Source organism: Abramis brama (genome assembly GCF_963993115.1).
Source record: "Abramis brama genome assembly, chromosome: 1".
In the NCBI taxonomy this organism is placed as follows: Eukaryota; Metazoa; Chordata; class Actinopteri; order Cypriniformes; family Leuciscidae; genus Abramis; species Abramis brama.
The window spans coordinates 36,231,677-36,250,899 of NC_139963.1; the positions used below are offsets into that span (position 1 = coordinate 36,231,677).

At 38.2% G+C, this 19,223-nt stretch overlaps 1 protein-coding gene across 2 annotated transcripts in view; it reads right to left on the reverse strand.

Annotated features, from left to right (window-relative positions):
- sdk1a (sidekick cell adhesion molecule 1a) overlaps positions 1-19,223 on the reverse strand; it is a 396,478-nt gene that overhangs the window by 137,417 nt on the left and 239,838 nt on the right. For both annotated transcript variants that reach the window (XM_084124950.1, XM_084124951.1), the window contains exon 5: positions 15,245-15,378. In XM_084124950.1, coding sequence (XP_083981076.1) covers positions 15,245-15,378 — 134 coding nt within the window. The remainder of the gene's footprint in view (positions 1-15,244; positions 15,379-19,223) is intronic.

Genomic DNA, 19,223 nt, shown 5'->3' on the forward strand with positions numbered 1-19,223 from the left:
TATGTCGTAGAAATCTGAATTGAATATTGTAATCATCAAACTAGCTTGTTTGGCGCACAAAAACCAATTACTTTTGTTCTTGTGCGTTAAAGGAGAAGTTCACTTTCAAAAAAACTTTTGCTGATAATTTACTCACCCCCATGTCATCCAAGATGTCCATGTCTTTCTTTCTTCAGTCGCAAAGAAATTAAGGTTTTTGATGAAAACATTCCAGGATTTCCCCCCATGTAATGGATTCTATTGGGACCCAAACGGTAGAAGGTCCAAATGACAGTTTAAGTGCAGCTTCAAAGGGCTTTAAACGATACCAGACGATGAATAAGGGTCTTATCTAGCGAAACGATCGGTCATTTCCAAAATAAATAAAAAAGTTTAAGTTTTATAAGCACAAACGCTCGCCTTGCTCTGTTCTGTGATGCGCGTTCGTGACGTCACGTAATACGCAATTACGTTGAAAAGGTCACGCTTGACGTGTTTACAAATGTGCGGAAGGAGGACCATATACACATTTTCAAATGTATTTGTGTCAGTTTATCGTTTAAAATGCCCATTTCGTGTGCGTATCCTCGGTGTTTTAATATTAAAAAGCCAAAAAGAACATTTTCTTCAGGACAGAAATTTTTCAAGCGTGACCTTTTCAACGTAATTGCGTATTACGTGACGTCACGAACGCGCATCACAGAACAGAGCAAGGCGAACATTTGTGCTTATAAAACTTAAACTTTTTTATTTATTTTGGAAATGACCGATCGTTTCGCTAGATAAGACCCTTATTCATCGTCTGGTATCGTTTAAAGCCCTTTGAAGCTGCACTTAAACTGTCATTTGGACCTTCTACCGTTTGGGTCCCAATAGAATCCATTACATGGGGGGAAATCCTGGAATGTTTTCATCAAAAACCTTAATTTCTTTGCGACTGAAGAAAGAAAGACATGGACATCTTGGATGACATGGGGGTGAGTAAATTATCAGCAAAAGTTTTTTTGAAAGTGAACTTCTCCTTTAAGCAAGCATTTTTGAGATTCCATTACAATACTTGATGTGTACAGTTTGTGTGTTGAGCAATTTTTATATATGAATAAAAGCCCAAATTAAATCTGAATATAAATCTGTATATAAAATATAAAGTAATCACTTCTCTTCAGAAGACTTGGATTTACAGCTTGATTCATATGGATTTCTTTTATGTTTCTCTTTATGAAAGTTTTGGTGTAATGGACTTACAATGGAGGGACAGAAATCTCTCAGGTTTCATGGAAGTCTTATGCGTTTGGAATAGAGTTGGGTACCGAAACCCGGTGCCAAAATGTACCGAACCGAATCAGAACGCATATTTCGGTGCCTCATTTCGAGCTGTCGAGATGGCGGCAAGGGACTGTCTGAACGAGTCATTAAACTGATCATTTAACTAAAACGTTCAAAAACACAGATTAATTCAAAGATGGATGTAATGAAACAAGGTGTTGAAATTATTATAACTTTGAGAGCCACTTTACAAGGTTCGGCTGAGCAGCAATGCGTCGCATGGGCAACGCTGAAACTGATGCTTCACTTCATAGAGATCAATGGCATTGATTTAATGCATTGACCAGCGCTTACACCATTCATGGGAAATACCCTTAAAGGTTAAAAGGATGATACGACAAAGATTTCGCTTTCCTTGGACATGGCAAACTTATTTTTTTCCCCATAAATTATATGACATGACCTGAAGGACAGACGCAGGCAATCGCAAGCGCTAAGTTGATCTCTCTCTCATTCACTGTCTGTTTAGGCTTGTTAAGTGCAAATCCACAGAGCCTCTACAAATCACCATGATAAACACAGTCTTTTTTATCATTATTAACTTATTTAACATTTAAAACACGTACAAAAAAACAAAACAAAATTGCGGCTGCTTGCATTCCTCTACTAATGCCTGTTAGTAGTACTGTAACTGTTATTGGGTTGGGTGGCTTAGTTTTTATTGCGAATTTATTATGTAAATTTGTTGTGTTTTGTATTTACTTATATTTATATATAAGTATACTTTAAACTTTTAATATATTGTTCAATTTAAAGAATTGTTTTCAATAAAAAAGCCGTTCTTTAATGTCATCCACCGTCGTTTTGTGGCTTTAAAAAAAAAAAAAGTATCAGTCCAGGCACCGTTTAGGCACTGGTACTGTATTAAAAGTATTGATTTAGTATCTAAAAAAAAAACTAACGATACCCAACTGTAGTTTTTAATGACATGAGGGTGAGTAAATGATGACAGAGAATTAAAAAAATTTAAACTAAAAACTATCGTTTTTAACGTTTACAGTAGCTTTCCCAGCATTGTATATATGAGTATGGTCATCAAACAGTTAGTACCATGGTTTTCATATATCAAAGTGAAATTTCCTCTAAATGACTCCAAGACTGGTTTTAATTACCTCTGCATAATTCCCCCATAACCTTCTTTTCATATAAGAATGAGTTTTCCTCAGACATAAATCATTCTTGGCATGAAGACCATGACAGGGTTGTTGTAATCCTCCCAAACGCCCTCTACGTCTTTTAAATGAGCAAGCGAACACCCTCATTCTCATGCTGAAGCTAATTGTGCTTTAATTGCACTAATGGCGCTGTGTAGCCTCGTCCTGCACTAATATTACAACAGCCTAAACGCTCCAAGCTCAACAAATGTGTGAAAAATGACCCAACTCAATTAGCATATTTGAGCTGTCACAAAATGCCAGTCCAACCCGGCAGTTGTTCCAGGAACTCGGAGTCATCAGTGGCTCTAGATACCCTCTCCATATATTTTTATGATTCCTTTGGCCTTGGGTTGAAATGCAATGGCAAATGCCAACAACATTTTGGTAAGTGCTCATTTATAGACACAGCATTAACATCCATTGTTCAGACAGCATCACAAAATGGCTTTCGGCAATTTGCTTCAGAGGTAAGTCATATAGATGGACAGAATGAAGAATGATAAGCATCATCTTAAGAATACACAATGGAAAACATAAAAGAGAGGCGCAGAGTGATTCTCTGACCGCCCATTATGCCTCTGTTTGCCAAGGATTTTTGGCCACACTGGCCAGTCAATAAGAGTGTGTGAAGTCATTGCACTATGACACAAGATAAGAGCGCTTTTTACACAAGACAACAAACTGCATTAAAGGATCATCCCACCCAAAATGACAATTCTGTCAATAATATCAAGCCTGTATGACTTTCTTTTGTGAAACACAAGAAGAGATGTTTAGCAGAATGTCCAAGTGCTGTTTTCTATGCAATAAAAGTAAACAGTGATCAGGCGCTTCAGTACCAACCTCCAAAAATGACAAAAAGCAGGGAGTTGCATAAGAGTAAGAGCATAAGAGTTGTCAAATAATCCAACTGCTCTGAAGCCATATGATAGCTTTGTGTAAAGAAAAATAAATCAATTTAAAAGGATAGTTCACCCAAAAATGTCTGTCTCCCTACAGTATATGACATTTCTCTGTGAAACACAAAAGTCTCAGAGTTTTTTGTTTGTACAATAGAAGTCAATTATTACCTAAAGGTAAAACTTTTTTGGTTACCAAAATTCAAAATATATATTTTTTTATGTTCTGCAGAAGAAAGAATGTCAAACAGTTTTGGAATGACATGAGGGTAAATAAATGATGACAGAACTTTTTTGGGGGGGGTTAACTATCCCTTTAAGGCACTATTCAATTAAAATCTTTCTTCTTTGCCGCATCTCTCAAAACTCATGCACATATTTGATATATAGATATAACTATACATTGAAAAATTGCATGAAATCTGAGAGCTACGGTCATTGGGAAGATTTTCAGAGAAAATCAAACTTACATTTCAGTTTTTTCCTCACAAAATCTATCAAACAGCTTTGGATGACTCAAAATATAGTGCTGAAGTCATAGGAACTACTGTTACGGTACTATTCTGAACTTCTTTTATATTAGGCCTACGTTCTTGAAGCTTGATAGTTTAATAGTTTTTCTATTCATCTCATTTTGTGTTTCACAGAAGAAATAATGTCAATCAGGTTTCAAACGACATGAAGGTGAGTAAATGATGACAGAATTCTTATTTTCACAGAATTCTAAACTATCCCTTTAAAACGCTGGCCAATCTTCTAGGATTTGATATTACAACCACAACACAAATAATATGTCCACAATGAAATGAGATTGTGTTCATTGTGTTCTCCTCCGTATATCGCCAAGGCAGACTTTTTGCAAATACTGGCATAAAGAGGTTAGACGGCACTAAAAAAGTTATTACCGGGGAACCGCATTACTGCTTTTTTTTTTTGAGAATGAAAAGTTTGTTATCATTGCTTCCAGGCGCATCTTTCAGACACAGAATAAGCCATCTGAATGCCGCCTGAACAACACACAAACACACACACACACACACGTATATACGGAAGGGAGGCATATCCGTATATATATATATATATATATATATATTCCTCCCAGTTCCATTGTGATGTTAGAATGATGCTCTTTGCATATGCAAACACTCCACTTCAATGCATCTGCCATCTGTTTGCAATCCATGAAATAGAATGCTACTGTGGATATACAAAAATGATTGCAGCGACACTTTGAGGCTCTGCACTGCTACAATGAAAGCCGGGAGAGGGCCCTGAACGCAGTGTGATTCGTGCAAAAAGAGGTGGCTGTTTATTTTTACATCACAATCGCGCCACGCTGGAGTTTCACAAAGGAGATATCTCAGATGCATCGGCCCGCCATGAACACGCTCATTTACATGCAGTGTTTGTTGGGGTGCAGGAAACAAAACACGCAGACTTTCCTGTAAACAGACTTAACCACTGTACTTCTATGACCTACTTCCAGTGATACTTCAGCAAATGTGACTGACAAGCTGACAAGAGAGTGACTTGACTAACTCACGCTGACCATAAAGCTGTGCTACCATGAATACCAGCAGAAACACATGCTGTCACGCTGATACCCGAGGACAGACCTGCTAGCTGAAACGGTGGAAGTGGCTCATATTTAGAAGTGATGTCTCCTTTGCTTATTCTCCCAAAATACACCTGATATTTCCAATGCTGGCAGGGGGAAAAAAAACTGCTCAGTATCTGAATTTTCGGGCACAGCTTGTCATCCTTGTCAAGTATATGCAGCTGTTAATATAAACATGTTTACTTGCATTCCTACTGTATTTGAATGCAGGAAGAAAATTGTATTAGTATTGTTATTATTTTTCTGCTTGCCAGTGACACATACGGTGCGTTGTGTTGGATTGGATTGTATTCAAATGCACGCACTCACAAACATGCGACGCTGCTCGCTCTGCTGTGCATATCCGCTTGTGAGTTTAAAGTTCTATTTAAAACCCAATTATATTAAAGCGATGCATGTCTATGACTACGTCTTGCTGTTAAACAGAACCTTAGTCTGTTTCCTGGGGCCGAAATCTAGGAGACACAAAACTGTGGTTGCTAATGATGGTGCAATTACAAAACAATGGAATGGTTTTCCAACTGGTAATTACTGCAACCACATGGTTGGTAAGCTATTAATTATAACTGCAAAACTACAAAAGTTACTTATTGGAGAAATTAAAAGCAAGAGAGAGAGAGAGAGAGAGAGAGAGAGAGAGAGAGAGAGAGAGAGAGAGAGAGAAAGAGAGAGAGAGAGAGAGAGAGAGAGAGAGAGATTTCTAGGCTCTAATGGGAAAATGTGAAATAAGAAATTGCAAATATTGTGATAAATTCATTACTGAATAGTATATACAAAAAGTGTTAAACTAAGATTTTTGTCTAATAAGAGACAGGAATGTATGTTATATTCGCTTAGCCAAGTATATTAAACGTAGGATGTCTGATCTTCTCAAAAATCACTCCCTATTACCTATATGGGATTTTGAAGTGTTGTCTGAACTCTAAGAGACAATATATAATTCTATAACCTATGTAGTTCACTTTTTTAAACTTTTTTTTTTAATATTGTACAACCAATGCATACTCATTAACACTACTGCCCTTAAGGCCCATAAAATATAGCAAGCTTAACTTATTTTGGTGAACTATCCCTTTAAATCCTGCATCATCATTAAAAGCTTTCTAATGTCCATCTCATAAAGATACATCTGGCTTGCTGAAAATGCTATTAGCAAAAAGGCTATGTTTAGGATGCTGATAATGTTGTCCTCTCTCCAACTTTGAAGTAGTGAGCCTATGCATTTTTTTGGTAGCACATTAAGTCCAGACGATGCTGTAATCGAAGAGGAAATTGAGGCTGCATGGGCCCTGTGGGGCATTTCTAATGCAGTCTTCTCTTCTTTTGATTTTTCATCCCCCATTACTTCAGGCAAACTATCAAAAATAACAATGACATTGGGCAAATCTTGTCAAGAACACAAAGAGGGGCCATCGTTTGACAGATAAGACTGTTGTGATTTGCCTCCCATAATCGAGTGTGTTATCATCTTAAAAGGTTAAGTGCCGCCAAACCTATAAACATCTACTATCTGAAAATCTGACAGGCATCTTATTATTTCTCCATCAAGAGTTGTTGCGAGCACCAAACCCCGGTGCGTCTTTCACACGCTAATGAGGAGAAACTGCAGATTTTTCCAGCAGCCGGTCCATCAGACCGCCTCAAAGCACCCGCTGTCGCCTCCTATCAATCTCGCCTCAAATTACAGGTGACAAGTTATCAAATCTAAGATATTAGAAACTAAACACGATCTCCCAGGGGACCTATTTGTTTAAGATATAGCCAATTAAACAAGGTGCTGAGTGTCAGGGATGAAACCCACATTGGAGCGGCGGAGCTAATTTGAAATTCCTCAAGGAAATCAGACGGTGAGAGTGGGGTGGGAGGTGTGCGGAGAGGATATTCTGGAGGGATGAAGGCGATAATAACAATAAGCGCAAAAAAAAAGAAGAGTAGATAACGTGGGGAAGGAGGCTCGGCTTTAATCATATTTAGTCTCTTGGGTCAGCTTACGGCCCCGGAAAGCAGCTTTTGTTTGAATGTAATCTGCCAGCACGAAGGGTATGATAAAAATTTATGGAGTTGTTCATTAAATCTTAACGACGCTGTTCTCAGAACATTCTGCATTCAATCCTGCTGTTCCTGTCAAACTCTGAGTCGCGTCGATATCTGTCGATTCTTCAGTTAGCGTTCACCCAAGGCCTCGGCTCCCTTGCAGGATGGGAACTGCGCAGGAACCTGACTTGCAAATGATAGCTGCAGGTGGAAGTGTTTATCACATAGCTCTGACTGAGCTTGGCATAAATGTGTCCCTGCAGCAATGGTAGCTGCTCATTCAAAACATTGTTGAAATGTTATTATATTCTGCTGGCCTGAAGGGAGCACTTTTTTTTTTACAGAGCTGTTCTTTTCAGGCTCACAGGTGACCTGTTATTTTACATCAGGGGCAGCATAAAAGAAAAGAAAGAAAGAAAGAAAGATAGAATTCCGATTCAATTCTGAAATTTTGACATAGATAGATAGATAGATAGATAGATAGATAGATATTCCCGCCTGGGCTTTCTCTTATTTTCACATATCCAAAATGATGAAAGGCAGCTAGGCTTAAAACACAGTAAGATTTCCTTGAAAGGCATTTTCAGGGACCCATGGGATATCTGAGCAGACCACTACACCCAGATTCCCTGTGTCCACTATGAATTTAATATCTGCTCACATAACAGAGCAGCGCTATTCAAGTCAGAAGGCAAAGCATCTTCACTCTCAAAATGAAATTCATAGATTTCAAATATTTTGCATCCCTAAATAAGTTTTGAATTGGATGATTATGATCACATTCACAGATGAGCACTGTTGAAGGTAACTTATTACAAGTAACTTGAGTTTCGTAATCAGATTACTTTTTTCAAGTAACTAGCAAAGTAACGCATTACTTTTTCAATTTACAACAAAATGTCTAAGTTACTTTTTCAAATAAGTAACGCTAGTTACTTTTTTCACATTTATTGACTGACAGCTCTCCTGTCCCCAATTTCAACAAAATAAAAATACAATTAAAAAAACATATAAACCTACCACAGCTTTCTGTGTTGGTCTTCAGACTGTAATATGAGCTCGCCTGCAGTTCACTGCCTACATAAACAGTTGCCTCCTAAACATCATGAACCCTCATAAGTGACTGATGTGAAATGGTCTACGTAGGCAGAAACTAATGCAGAGTAATGTGCATCACACAGATGCATCACACAGCTCCGCTTGTGTAGAAGAGTTTGATGTTAGTATGTTGCTAAGATAACAAAACAATTTAATTTGCATATATACAAACAAATTATAGGTAAAAAAAAAAAGATAATGTTCTGTGTTAAATGAAACAATACCTAATTGCATATTTCTAATAAATAGCATATTTCTAATAAATAGCAATTTCTTACTCAGTATTCTTGTCTAGTTTTCCAGAATCTTACATCCTTAAAACAATGTACATTCAATTTAAAAATATTGTTTTCAGAGAATTTAGCTTTTCAATTAAGTTTGTCTTGTTTTAAGGATACTTTACTTGAAAACAACACAGTGCATTGTTTATGTGATTATTTTGAAATTGTGTCAAAATAAGGGCAACAATGTTGCTGTCTAGTTATTACATTACTGTGTAATGTATTTTTATGAATGCAGAGCACGAGTTTGCCAAGTTCTATGAAAGCAAGCCTGGAAAGCCACCTGTAGAAATGTACTGTATATCTCGATGGTGAGACTCAATTTCATTTAACCACGCTGAAACATCACACAATGGACATCTCTGCAGAAGTGCCAGCTCTGTTTTAAAATGGTGGATTATTATTTCAGCCAGGAGAAATGAAACAGAACCAAGCACACGGTTGCCTCCAAATGAGATCATTAGTAACGGCAAATAATGACTGAGCTGGTTAGTCGAAGCCTATTTCCTTTCGAATAAATCAAGCTGCTGTGAGAGTTAAAATGCTGCCTTTGCCTGGGAGAACGACAGGCAGACCGCATGCAGATAAATCATCTGTTACAGAGGAACCACGTCCACACGTTTATAACACAATATGGTCCAATAAATTCAGCCACTGCTAAAGGGCAGGTGTAAGAATCGTTAAGCCCTTCAAGATTTGATTCGTTTTAGAGAGTCACAATGCAATTCCTAAATCATTCTCAGTGCATCTGTGAAAAGATTCAGCATATTAGCCATAATGAAATATATTTGATCTGGCACACTTAACCAAAAAAGGGATTAACAAATAAACTAAATTTGTATGAATCTTTGTGTCTGATCCAGAATCTTTTGAGAAGAATCAAAATGCATCAGTAAGGGGCTGTTTACACGACACAGTTTTCAACTAAAAACAGAAAACGTTTCCGCAGTTCATTTACACAACATCCTTTTGGGTGCCTGAAAACGCAAACTTTTGAAAACAGGTTTCAAAGTGCAAAATTTTCAAAACGGTCTCCATGTAAACAACAAAAATGCGAATCTCTGAAGACTATGACGCCATGCACATGCGTATTACATGTTCAGTCTGTTTCATCACCATCTAATGGCCTGTCATCAGAATACAGTGTTTTTAGTTTTGACAATGGTGTCATCTGTACGCGAAAAACTCAGTTTTGAGCATATCGTTTTCATGTAAACGTACCCTCAATATTTTTCTCTCTCTCAGCTCTCCACACATGCCACTGGCGACCCTTTACACTGGCTGATTGAAATCACACCCCGCTCTTGATACTCCCACACTCTTGAGTATTATCAATTAATCAGCCTTGATCACATGCTCCGAGGTGGCTTTTTCTACAAGGCTGACCTTTCTAAAGCCAGGTGTGAGGGATAATGAAAGTGCGACACCATCGAGCCTGAGGGAGACCACCAAATGGAATCCATGTCACATCTGACTAAAGCTTTTCACTGTGGTGCAAAATAATTCATTTATGATTGGATGGATGATCACAATCGTAAGGGACTCTTCTGCAATTGTTCTCAGTTTCTTGTGCCATCCAATGAGGGAGAAAAATGCCTCTGAATAGAATATGAACAATAAAGCAAAGAATGAACTCTCAAAATAGCCGCCATTTTGTGTGGCTTGCAAATGTGTTGCTATGTGGCTGTTTGGGGTGTTTGCTTACTGGCCTAAAGGCTCATTCACACCATGGACGACAGATATAACAATAACGACACAGAGGAACGATATTGTTGGAATCACTTTCAGAATTTTTCCAGCTGATGAACAATAAAAACATTGACCGTCAGTTGACAATCAGAATCCATCCGACTTTAACAAGTTTCAACAAGTTAAGTGGCAGACGACAAAACTGAAGGGTGAGATTATAATAAACTTTGCTTGATATGGATGCTTATATAGTTAACATTATAGTTTTCGTTCTTGGTGTGAACCAAGTGGCCTGAAAGGGATAATTCCCCCCCAAAAATGAAAATTCTTTCATCATTCACTCACCCTCAAGTTAGGAAAAAAATACTATGGCTACCATCAATCAAGAGTTTGGTTGGCAACATTCTTCCAAATATCTTAAGTGTTCAACAGAAGAATGAAACTCATACAGGTTTGGAACAACTTGAGGGTGAGTAAATAATGAGAGAATTTTCATTTTTGGGTCAACTATCCCTTTAAGCCCACCTCTGGCCCCTGTGTACAGTATATTGCTTACTGTAAATAATCTATGGGATTTCTTTGCCTGTTTTATCGTCTACAAAGAAAAAATTGCTTAATCACTTAAAAAAAGTAAAATCACATCACTCCCTCAACAAGCAACATGGTTTGAGGTCATGAATGCAGTATAAACGGTAACGGACATATTACATTTACTACTTAGGATCAGTGGTGTGTTCAAATTTCAGTTCCTCTGTATTAGTGTTACTATTGCTCATACGGAGGGTTAGAGATTTGACGGTTGTCTTAGCAAGCTAGTACAGCCAATTGCAATAAGACTAAGGTCATGGTTCTTCAGAAAGGTTATTTTTCTTTGCTTCGTTCATAGCACTTGCCGTGCAGCTCTGAGGTGAATGCTGAGTAATTTTTGAAAAGCAGGAAATGCCACAAGGGCAGTCTTGACATTTGAATTGTACTTAACGCACATTAAGGGCAGTAGGAGCTTTCATCTGCCGTATGTAAGTGTAACTAAAAAAGGGGTTCGGAGTGAGTGAGGGGGGGAGGGTGCTCCCCAATGGATACTCTTTATTTCCTCGTCTCTGTCGTTCATTGTTTACTTCCTGAGAACGCTATGTGTAGAATGAGACTTTTGGCATAAATGCCACAGTGCAGTCACATGATGATAGGCCCCTTCATCTGGGCTCAGCACTATTGTTCCTCAAATATCAGAGGAATTAGCACTTCAATGGGGAAATTAATTAACTGCTTAATTTCGACAGCGAAAAAAAAAAATATATATATCATCCCAACATAACAAATCCCTGGCTGTGACAGAGCTATACACACTGATACAAGCTCATTATGATCAACACAATTGTATGTTATCTGTACCGCATTCACAAATTCAACACCAATCATCTGAAGTGATAATCTACAAACCGAAGCTGTTGAAGAGCAAATGAAGAGAGAACCACGCTAAAGGCTTTTACTGAAGCTATTTTAAATGCACTCCATTCATCAGGATATTAAAACTCATAATTCAATTGAATTATTAACTCTGCAGTTGGTATAGAAACTCAGCGCCAGTCTCTCTTTATTAGCGGCCTCCAGCCTTCTGCTCATTTACACTCTTCAAATCATCAAGTTGGTTTCATCTGGTTTTGAAAAAATAATGCTAGTTCAATGTTCCTTCATCTCACATTAAATTCAAGCTCGCTGCCATTTCCCTAAGGTCAATGATGTAATCCACCACAGCTTGTGAGGGAATCACTGCCACAACCAAAGATTTTACTAGGTTTATAGATGCACCAACATTAATATTCTGGACGTTACCAATAAGCTGATAATTATTTTGTTATCTTATGGTCACTAACCAATCAATGGTTGATATTAAAATCCCACGCTAAATAAATTTTAAATAAACACTAAAAACTAAAATCAGTCATTTTAAATGCTACACATGTATTTACGCATCACAAGATCATAATGTACAGTATGAATGCATTTTGAGATTTGCTAAAAATGGCATTTAAAAGTGTTATTGAATTATTGTTTTTAAAGATAAATTTAAAGTAAGCATAAGATAAAGTCTAAGTGTAAAAATGTGAACAAATTTTGGGGAAATTAGCAAAATTAAATATCCATTATTGTTCTATATTTATATCCAATGTCGTTGGATACCGATAAAAAAAGATTTTGGCCGATAATCTCCCACATTGGATATGGTACTAAAATATTTTGCATCCCTAAATAAGTTTTGAATTGGATGATTATGATCACATTCACAGATGAGCACTGTTGAAGGTAACTTATTACAAGTAACTTGAGTTTCGTAATCAGATTATTTTTTTCAAGTAACTAGCAAAGTAACGCATTACTTTTTCAATTTACAACAAAATGTCTAAGTTACTTTTTCAAATAAGTAACGCTAGTTACTTTTTTCACATTTATTGACTGACAGCTCTCCTGTCCCCATGTATTTTGAGGGAAATAAAGTGAGGAGGTGTTGTGTCTGCTGTGTAAACATGATAGTTATTTTAGTTCTAGACTAAATGTGAACATGCATTTACTCATCTCACTTGCACGAAAACATCCAATATTCCTCAAAATGAATAAAAACAGTAAAATGCAATCTTAGAATTTTACACAAAACTTATTTTCATAAGTTTTGTGTAAAATTTAAATAAGTCCTACGGAGGACTGTACTTGTCGCCTAACAACTGTGACAGCTGCCGTTGATGAGTGACAGTAACGTTTGTACTGGACTGTTTTGAAAGTTATATTAAACCAGTGTTCACAAACTGTCTAAGTCTGTTCCCTATGGTCCATTTCTGTACATGATAAAGAGTATAAACTATTTATAACTGCATTTTAGAAAGATATAGCTATAGATAGATATAGATATATAAGTCAACAAGTATTATTATTATTATTATTTTTTTTACATTTATATCATTAGATATTTGAGTAAGTTGTAATTCAGCAATTTCTCTAAAAACAAAAAAATCATGTTGGCGCACAGTGAAATCGGGGGTAGGCAAGGCAGTGAACATCTGTTGAATCCTTAATTTCACGGGATACGAAGGACCCATTTGGAGGCCTTCGTCACGGTGACTCAATCGGCCTTCGAATGATGCAGCCTCCGAATTGGGATGCCGCATATATCTCTCATCTGCACTCTAATTTTTCCTTTCACCTGTTATATGTTACCTATCTTGTGTGTGGTCTTTTAAGTCATTTCCTGTTTGATGCCCCGTTTTGTAGTCATATTGTAAATTGTTCTCTAATTTTTGCCAGGTGTGTCTTGTTCTCTAATTACCCCTTGTATATTTAAACCCCAGTGTTTCCTGTGTTTATTTTCAGGCCTTGTCCATGTATGGAGGTATCCTCAGTTCTGTTCCTTGGTTTTTTTAGTTTATTTTGTACCTTTATCTTGATTTATTAAACACACTGCATTTGGATCCAGCTCTCATCCGTCACCTCGGGACTACAAACTGACTATGAAATGGGGCACCAAACAGGAAATAACCTAAAAGTCCACACACAAGACAGGTAACATATAACATCATCAAACCAACAGTTGTCATTATAGGAAACAAATCACATACACTACCATTAAAAAGTTCGGGGCCAGTAAGATGTTTTTTTAAAGCATGCATTAAATTGATCAAAAGTGACTGTAAAGACGTTTAGAATGTTACAAAAGATTTCTATTTCAAATAAAAATTCTGTTCTTTAAAAATTCTCTGTTCTCTATACATCAAAGAATCCTGAAAAATATGGATTTGGTAACGGTAGACTCCTTATTAGTTGCTGATGCAGTAATCATTATGAATGGTTTATTTCTTCATGAGTCATACATTAACTCATGATTATCTGTGCATGAGTTCATACATATTAGTGCACCCGTATTGCAAAGTGTTACAGAAATGTTTCTTGAGCAGCAAATCAGCATATTAGACTGATTTCTAAAGGATCATGTGACACTGAAGACTGGAGTAATGATGCTGGAAATTCAGCTTTGACAGCACAGGAATAAACAAATAAATTTAAAATTTAAATTAAAACTGTAATATTATTTAACAATATTACAGTTTTTATTGTGTTTTTGATCAAACAAATGCAGCCTTGAGACTTCTTTCAAAAACTTTTCTAAAATGTACTAACCCCAGACATTTGAACGGTAGTGTATCTTGAATGGACTCAATCTACCTCTAACCCCTGCTCCTTCATTATGAAACATTTATATCTGGCCTTGTAGTTCAGTCTTTCATTTGGTTGAGAACTTATTAAATTGGCCTAAAAAAAAAAAAAAAAAAAGCCTCTCTTCACCAGTTGCATTAACCACAAGCAGGCTTAATGACGCACTGAAGCAATAGTGAAAAGCTAATTGGTTTGAAAGGGTACTTTGATAATGACTGGTTATTTCTACTGCAGGCTAATTTAATTTCTACTTCCTTTGATCTTTTTGACCACTTTTTGGATAGAACCAAATGACATAGTGTCAGTGGAACATTTATTTTGATTGGTCTGAACTAACGAGAAGAGCCTGTATGCCGTCAGCATGATAAAAAACAGCACCAAATCTGAGTAATGTACATTAGTAGGTTCACTGATTAAAACTACAATAAACTGTATCAATTCAGTTGCAACTTTCATATTGAATACATTTTTGAGAAGGCTCAGCATCTTTTGCCTCCTCTAACGGGCTGTCAGTGACTGTATATGCATGAATGGGATGTGTGCATTAGCATTGTGAAAGCAGGCGATGCTCAGTAGCACCTGCCAACGCAGCTACGACAACAGCAAGCAAACAACGTTCAGCTAGCAAATCCAAGTGTGTCACTAGAACAAACAGATTCTCTGTGTCATTCCACGGATGGCCTTCCTCTCTGATGAATGCACCACATTAAACGGCCCCCTGAGGGAATGGGAATTACAGGTACCTTGCATCTGCATGCCGGCCTGTGAGTGCTTCTGAAACTAGCTTGTTAAACTGTGCCTACAACACGTGGGCAAAAACAAAAGAGGGAGAGGACCAACAGAAAGCCATAATTCCCACGTCTGGTCGATAGTTCTGTCTCGGCTACATCAATGACTGGCCATGTGACATTAGCTGCAGGGTAATAGAAATGATCTAGTGAAATGCATCACCCCTCAACTTACCTGCCACATTCAGGTAGATGGATGGGCTTGTCTTGTTTTCTCCATTCTTCTCATTAACAGCTTGGACGTAGTACCTCCCGGCGTCCGCCGCAGCGGTGGCAAGCACCACTAGCTGGTTCTCCAATGTTATGGCTCTGTGGAGAGTAACAAAGCGAAGGAAATACAGCTATGTTAAACCATTATTGACAATTAGTCTGGTACACTAACAAATTCCACTACCGCAATAGAGTGACAGCATTATAATTAGTGCTTAACTGATGTATATTGGGTTACATAAAACTAGCTTTGCCATGAACTCATTGCGCCATGGGTTTGACTGGGACACGTCTGGCGTGGAGGAATTTCATGGAGCCCTGAGCGTTTTCAATGTACCTGATCCCTCATTCTGACACAAGCTGAGAATCAATGAGTGGTAAGGTTCATTACAGACAGAAATACCGCTGTTGGTGATAATAAACCTCCAGGCTAGTATCTAAGTGAGGAAGCTGTTTGTTGAGACCCAGACTTGGGAAACAATGGAAAAAGTGAAAAGGAACAGTTCACTGAAAAAGGACACAAAGGAGCATAGAAGTCTCATAACGGTATTATAAAAATAGTTCAATAGTTCAAAAAAATTCAATAAAAAATAAAAATGTTTCTTGAGCACCATCATTTAAGAATGATTTCTGAAGGGTCAACCCAGGAAAAAACACATATTGTTTTGATTTGCCTCATTTTAAAGAACCAATCATTTGATCCATTTCACAAAAACAGGAATATTTGTTCAATAAACAAATCAGACTGATTCGATTCTCAAGTTCGTCACAGTGGTAAAGATCTCACTGGAGAGGAAATGTTTTAATAAATTACAACATCAATTTTGGTCTTTTACGATACTTTGATGGCTTCTTGCCCTCCTTGCCTCAGTAATTGTATGGAAAAACAACTAGCATTTTCTTTTAAATATAGTGTTCAACAGAAAAAAAAGAAAGTCATACAGGCTGAGAATATCATGAGGGTGAGTAAATGGTGGCAAAATGTTCATTTTTGAGTGAAGTATACCTTTAAGAAGGGTTTATCTGATTCAGGCAGTTGTGGACTGATATCAGAGCTGCTGCTATTGCGCTAATGATTAATTAGAACTCGTCACACTTCATCCATCAATTCAAAGTTTGCAGGAAAGACACTTAGTGGCAGATGTGTATCACTGTCAATTAATTCAGGTGCCAGTTTCTCCGTGCCTCTTTAAGGCAAAATTACCATCTCAAACTGGTGCTGAGCCATGGAGAACATGGCGCTTTGATAATCCACGACTCCACGTAGGCAGGATGGAATTGTTTTCTTTTTATTTCCGCAGATGAAAGCAGGCATGGATTGCATATCTCCAGCCCTGACTCCTACTCATCATGCATAGTCTTTCCCCTCCCTCGTTTTTTGATTAATTGATGACATCCTCAATTACACATCACTGCTGTCTAAGAGATTTTCTGTTCAGGCGTGACCACCGCGAAGAAGCCCTTGAGAGGCTGAGCACGACTCGGGATGCTTTGAAACTTATGATTAGTTTTTCAGCTCCGCGGGACCTGTAGCGTCTTCCTACACGCCGTGAGTACAAGCGTCACACAAATTACCTATTTCCAAGACAGATCCCTACAAAAGATCTTCAAGTCTCAGAGACGTTTGCAAGTAGACAAATAAATTAATAAATAAATACCTCAGAAGTAGGAACAAGAGAGCTGTCGTCGCTTCTGCAGCGAACAATATTGACGTGTAATTAGAGTGAGCTTTGTTTCAGCTTGATTCTATTTTTGCTGTTTCATGATTAAGTGCAGATTAGCATAAAGAGATCCATCAAAAGTCCACGGATGCTTGGGTGGGGAGGGGGTTCGTGAGGGATGGATTGGCGGCCGCTGATGAGGATGCATTACATCGCTGTCTGCACCCTGACACCTGGCTGCGGATCCGGGCTGGGCTGCATCTGGGAAATAAAGGCACCCTTCACAGATGTCAGTGGCGGCTTTAAAAGGTCAGAGCGGCCCGCCTTGATGGACTTTTAATTATTAAATATGCATAGACTGAAATGGCTTGGCAAGCATCTGAGGCTCCAAACTGATGTGTACATAAACAGCTCACCTTCATGATGATTTAAGGGCCTACTAGCAGCAAGTGTGATCCTGCGTAATGCTGCCAGAGGAGGTTTGTAAAACGCGAGAGAGCGGGGGCTGAGCGCTTACCTGGGTTATGCTGCGAGCGGAATCGATGCGACCTGTGTATAAAGTGATTTTATGATCAGTCCTGCTAGTTTGGATTCCATTACAATTGTCTAGATGAATGGCCCTTGCTTGTGGTTTGGTAAACAAAGCACAGCAGGAAAGATAATGGGAATGCTTGTTTCTGATCCCTGAGGACTCTTTGATATCAGCCCACAACATATTAAGATGCAGGTTGGGAGCCACGTGAAATGTTAATCCACTTAGAAAAGGTGCCGGGAGCCACAGGTAATCTAAATATTCAAAAAGGACGACCATTTCGATTTGTTGGGAAAAGGCTGCACGCCTGCCAGGCTAAAAAGCAACCATTTAACCGGCCAGCCATTTCCAATACAAAACAATCAAATCTAAAGATCAATTTGCTGAAATACGCTCTGAAAATCACTTTTTGTCATCTCTGTTTTGACGATAATTGAAGACGAATTACTCTCTGGAGAGTTTTTTCATATTGTTTACCTGCCATGTCAGTGGAACGTGGCTGTGCACACATTCGCTAGCATCTGAAATGTTAAGCAATGTGCGCATGCCGGTAAGGGTCCAGAACCTAATTCTCTCAGGCACTGGACAGACAACTAGAGAGATATTACCATTAATCAACATGGCAAGAACAGGCTTTCAGAAAGATGGTTTAGAGAATATTTGTTTTCATTTACTGCCATAAATTACGCCCTCAAAATAGGCTTACCAGTCTGAGATGTATGACAAAGTAATTAAAATGTCAGCAACTCATATTGTGCTCCTAGTTCCTGGGAGCCCAGCTGTGTGGATCTGACGTTACGTTTTGATTTATGATGCTCTCAGGCCTCGGAAAACTTTCTCCCACCCACATCTGAGGACAGAAAAGCTTACCGCATTGATGCCAAGGGAGCAAGCAGAGAGACAGAAGCATCGCTGCCCTGAGGCATTGTGACCCGGAATTATGTTGGAATCATGGAATACGTTGTCTGTGTGGTGTTTGCCTCTAAGTGATGCAAAAGAAGAGATCAAAGTCTATCTGAAAGTAAAAAATGAAGCGAAACTATCGTGCCAGGAAATATGCTGTGGGTCTGGGTAAAAAGACAAGTACAAGTGTCTGTTTATGTGAGACTATAAACAGTAAAATAACTTAGGAAAGTAGCTTCAGGGCCATATAGGAGGCCATAGAGAGTGACACTGTCTGCTTTTCCCATTCAGCCCCCGGATCAAATAAATAAATGCTCAAAGTGAATGAAATCAGGTCATGGCAATTTTCTTGTTTCAGGCTCAAATGCCTAAGGTGGTCTGCAGACATGAGTCAAGCCTTTCCCCGCATCATGCTGCGAATGGAGACACGGATGTCTCAGAAAAGCATACAAAGTACAGATAAAGCGCAGCCTCTCTGGAAGCTGCTGAACCAGAAGCCCAGACCTCCCTGTGTGTTCTCTATAACTTTAACCCAAACTATAAGAGAGAACATCCCCAAATCTCAATGTCCCTTTAACCAGACCCCTCACAGCTCAGCAGAACAGAAAATACTTTCTGTCCCTGCCCTCCCGGGGCTGAAGGCTACATTTTTTTCTTCTACTGGCCAGATAGGTAGATTGATTTTACTTGCCCCACCAAAATGTTCACAAGCCCCACAACAACAAAAAAAGTAATAAATAAAATAATTGTTTTCATTTGTTTTGGCCCATGCAACCTTGTATTTGTAATAAATTAGGTTATGACACCAAAATTTAGATACCAGTGAAATCAGTGCTTTCAGGTGGGTG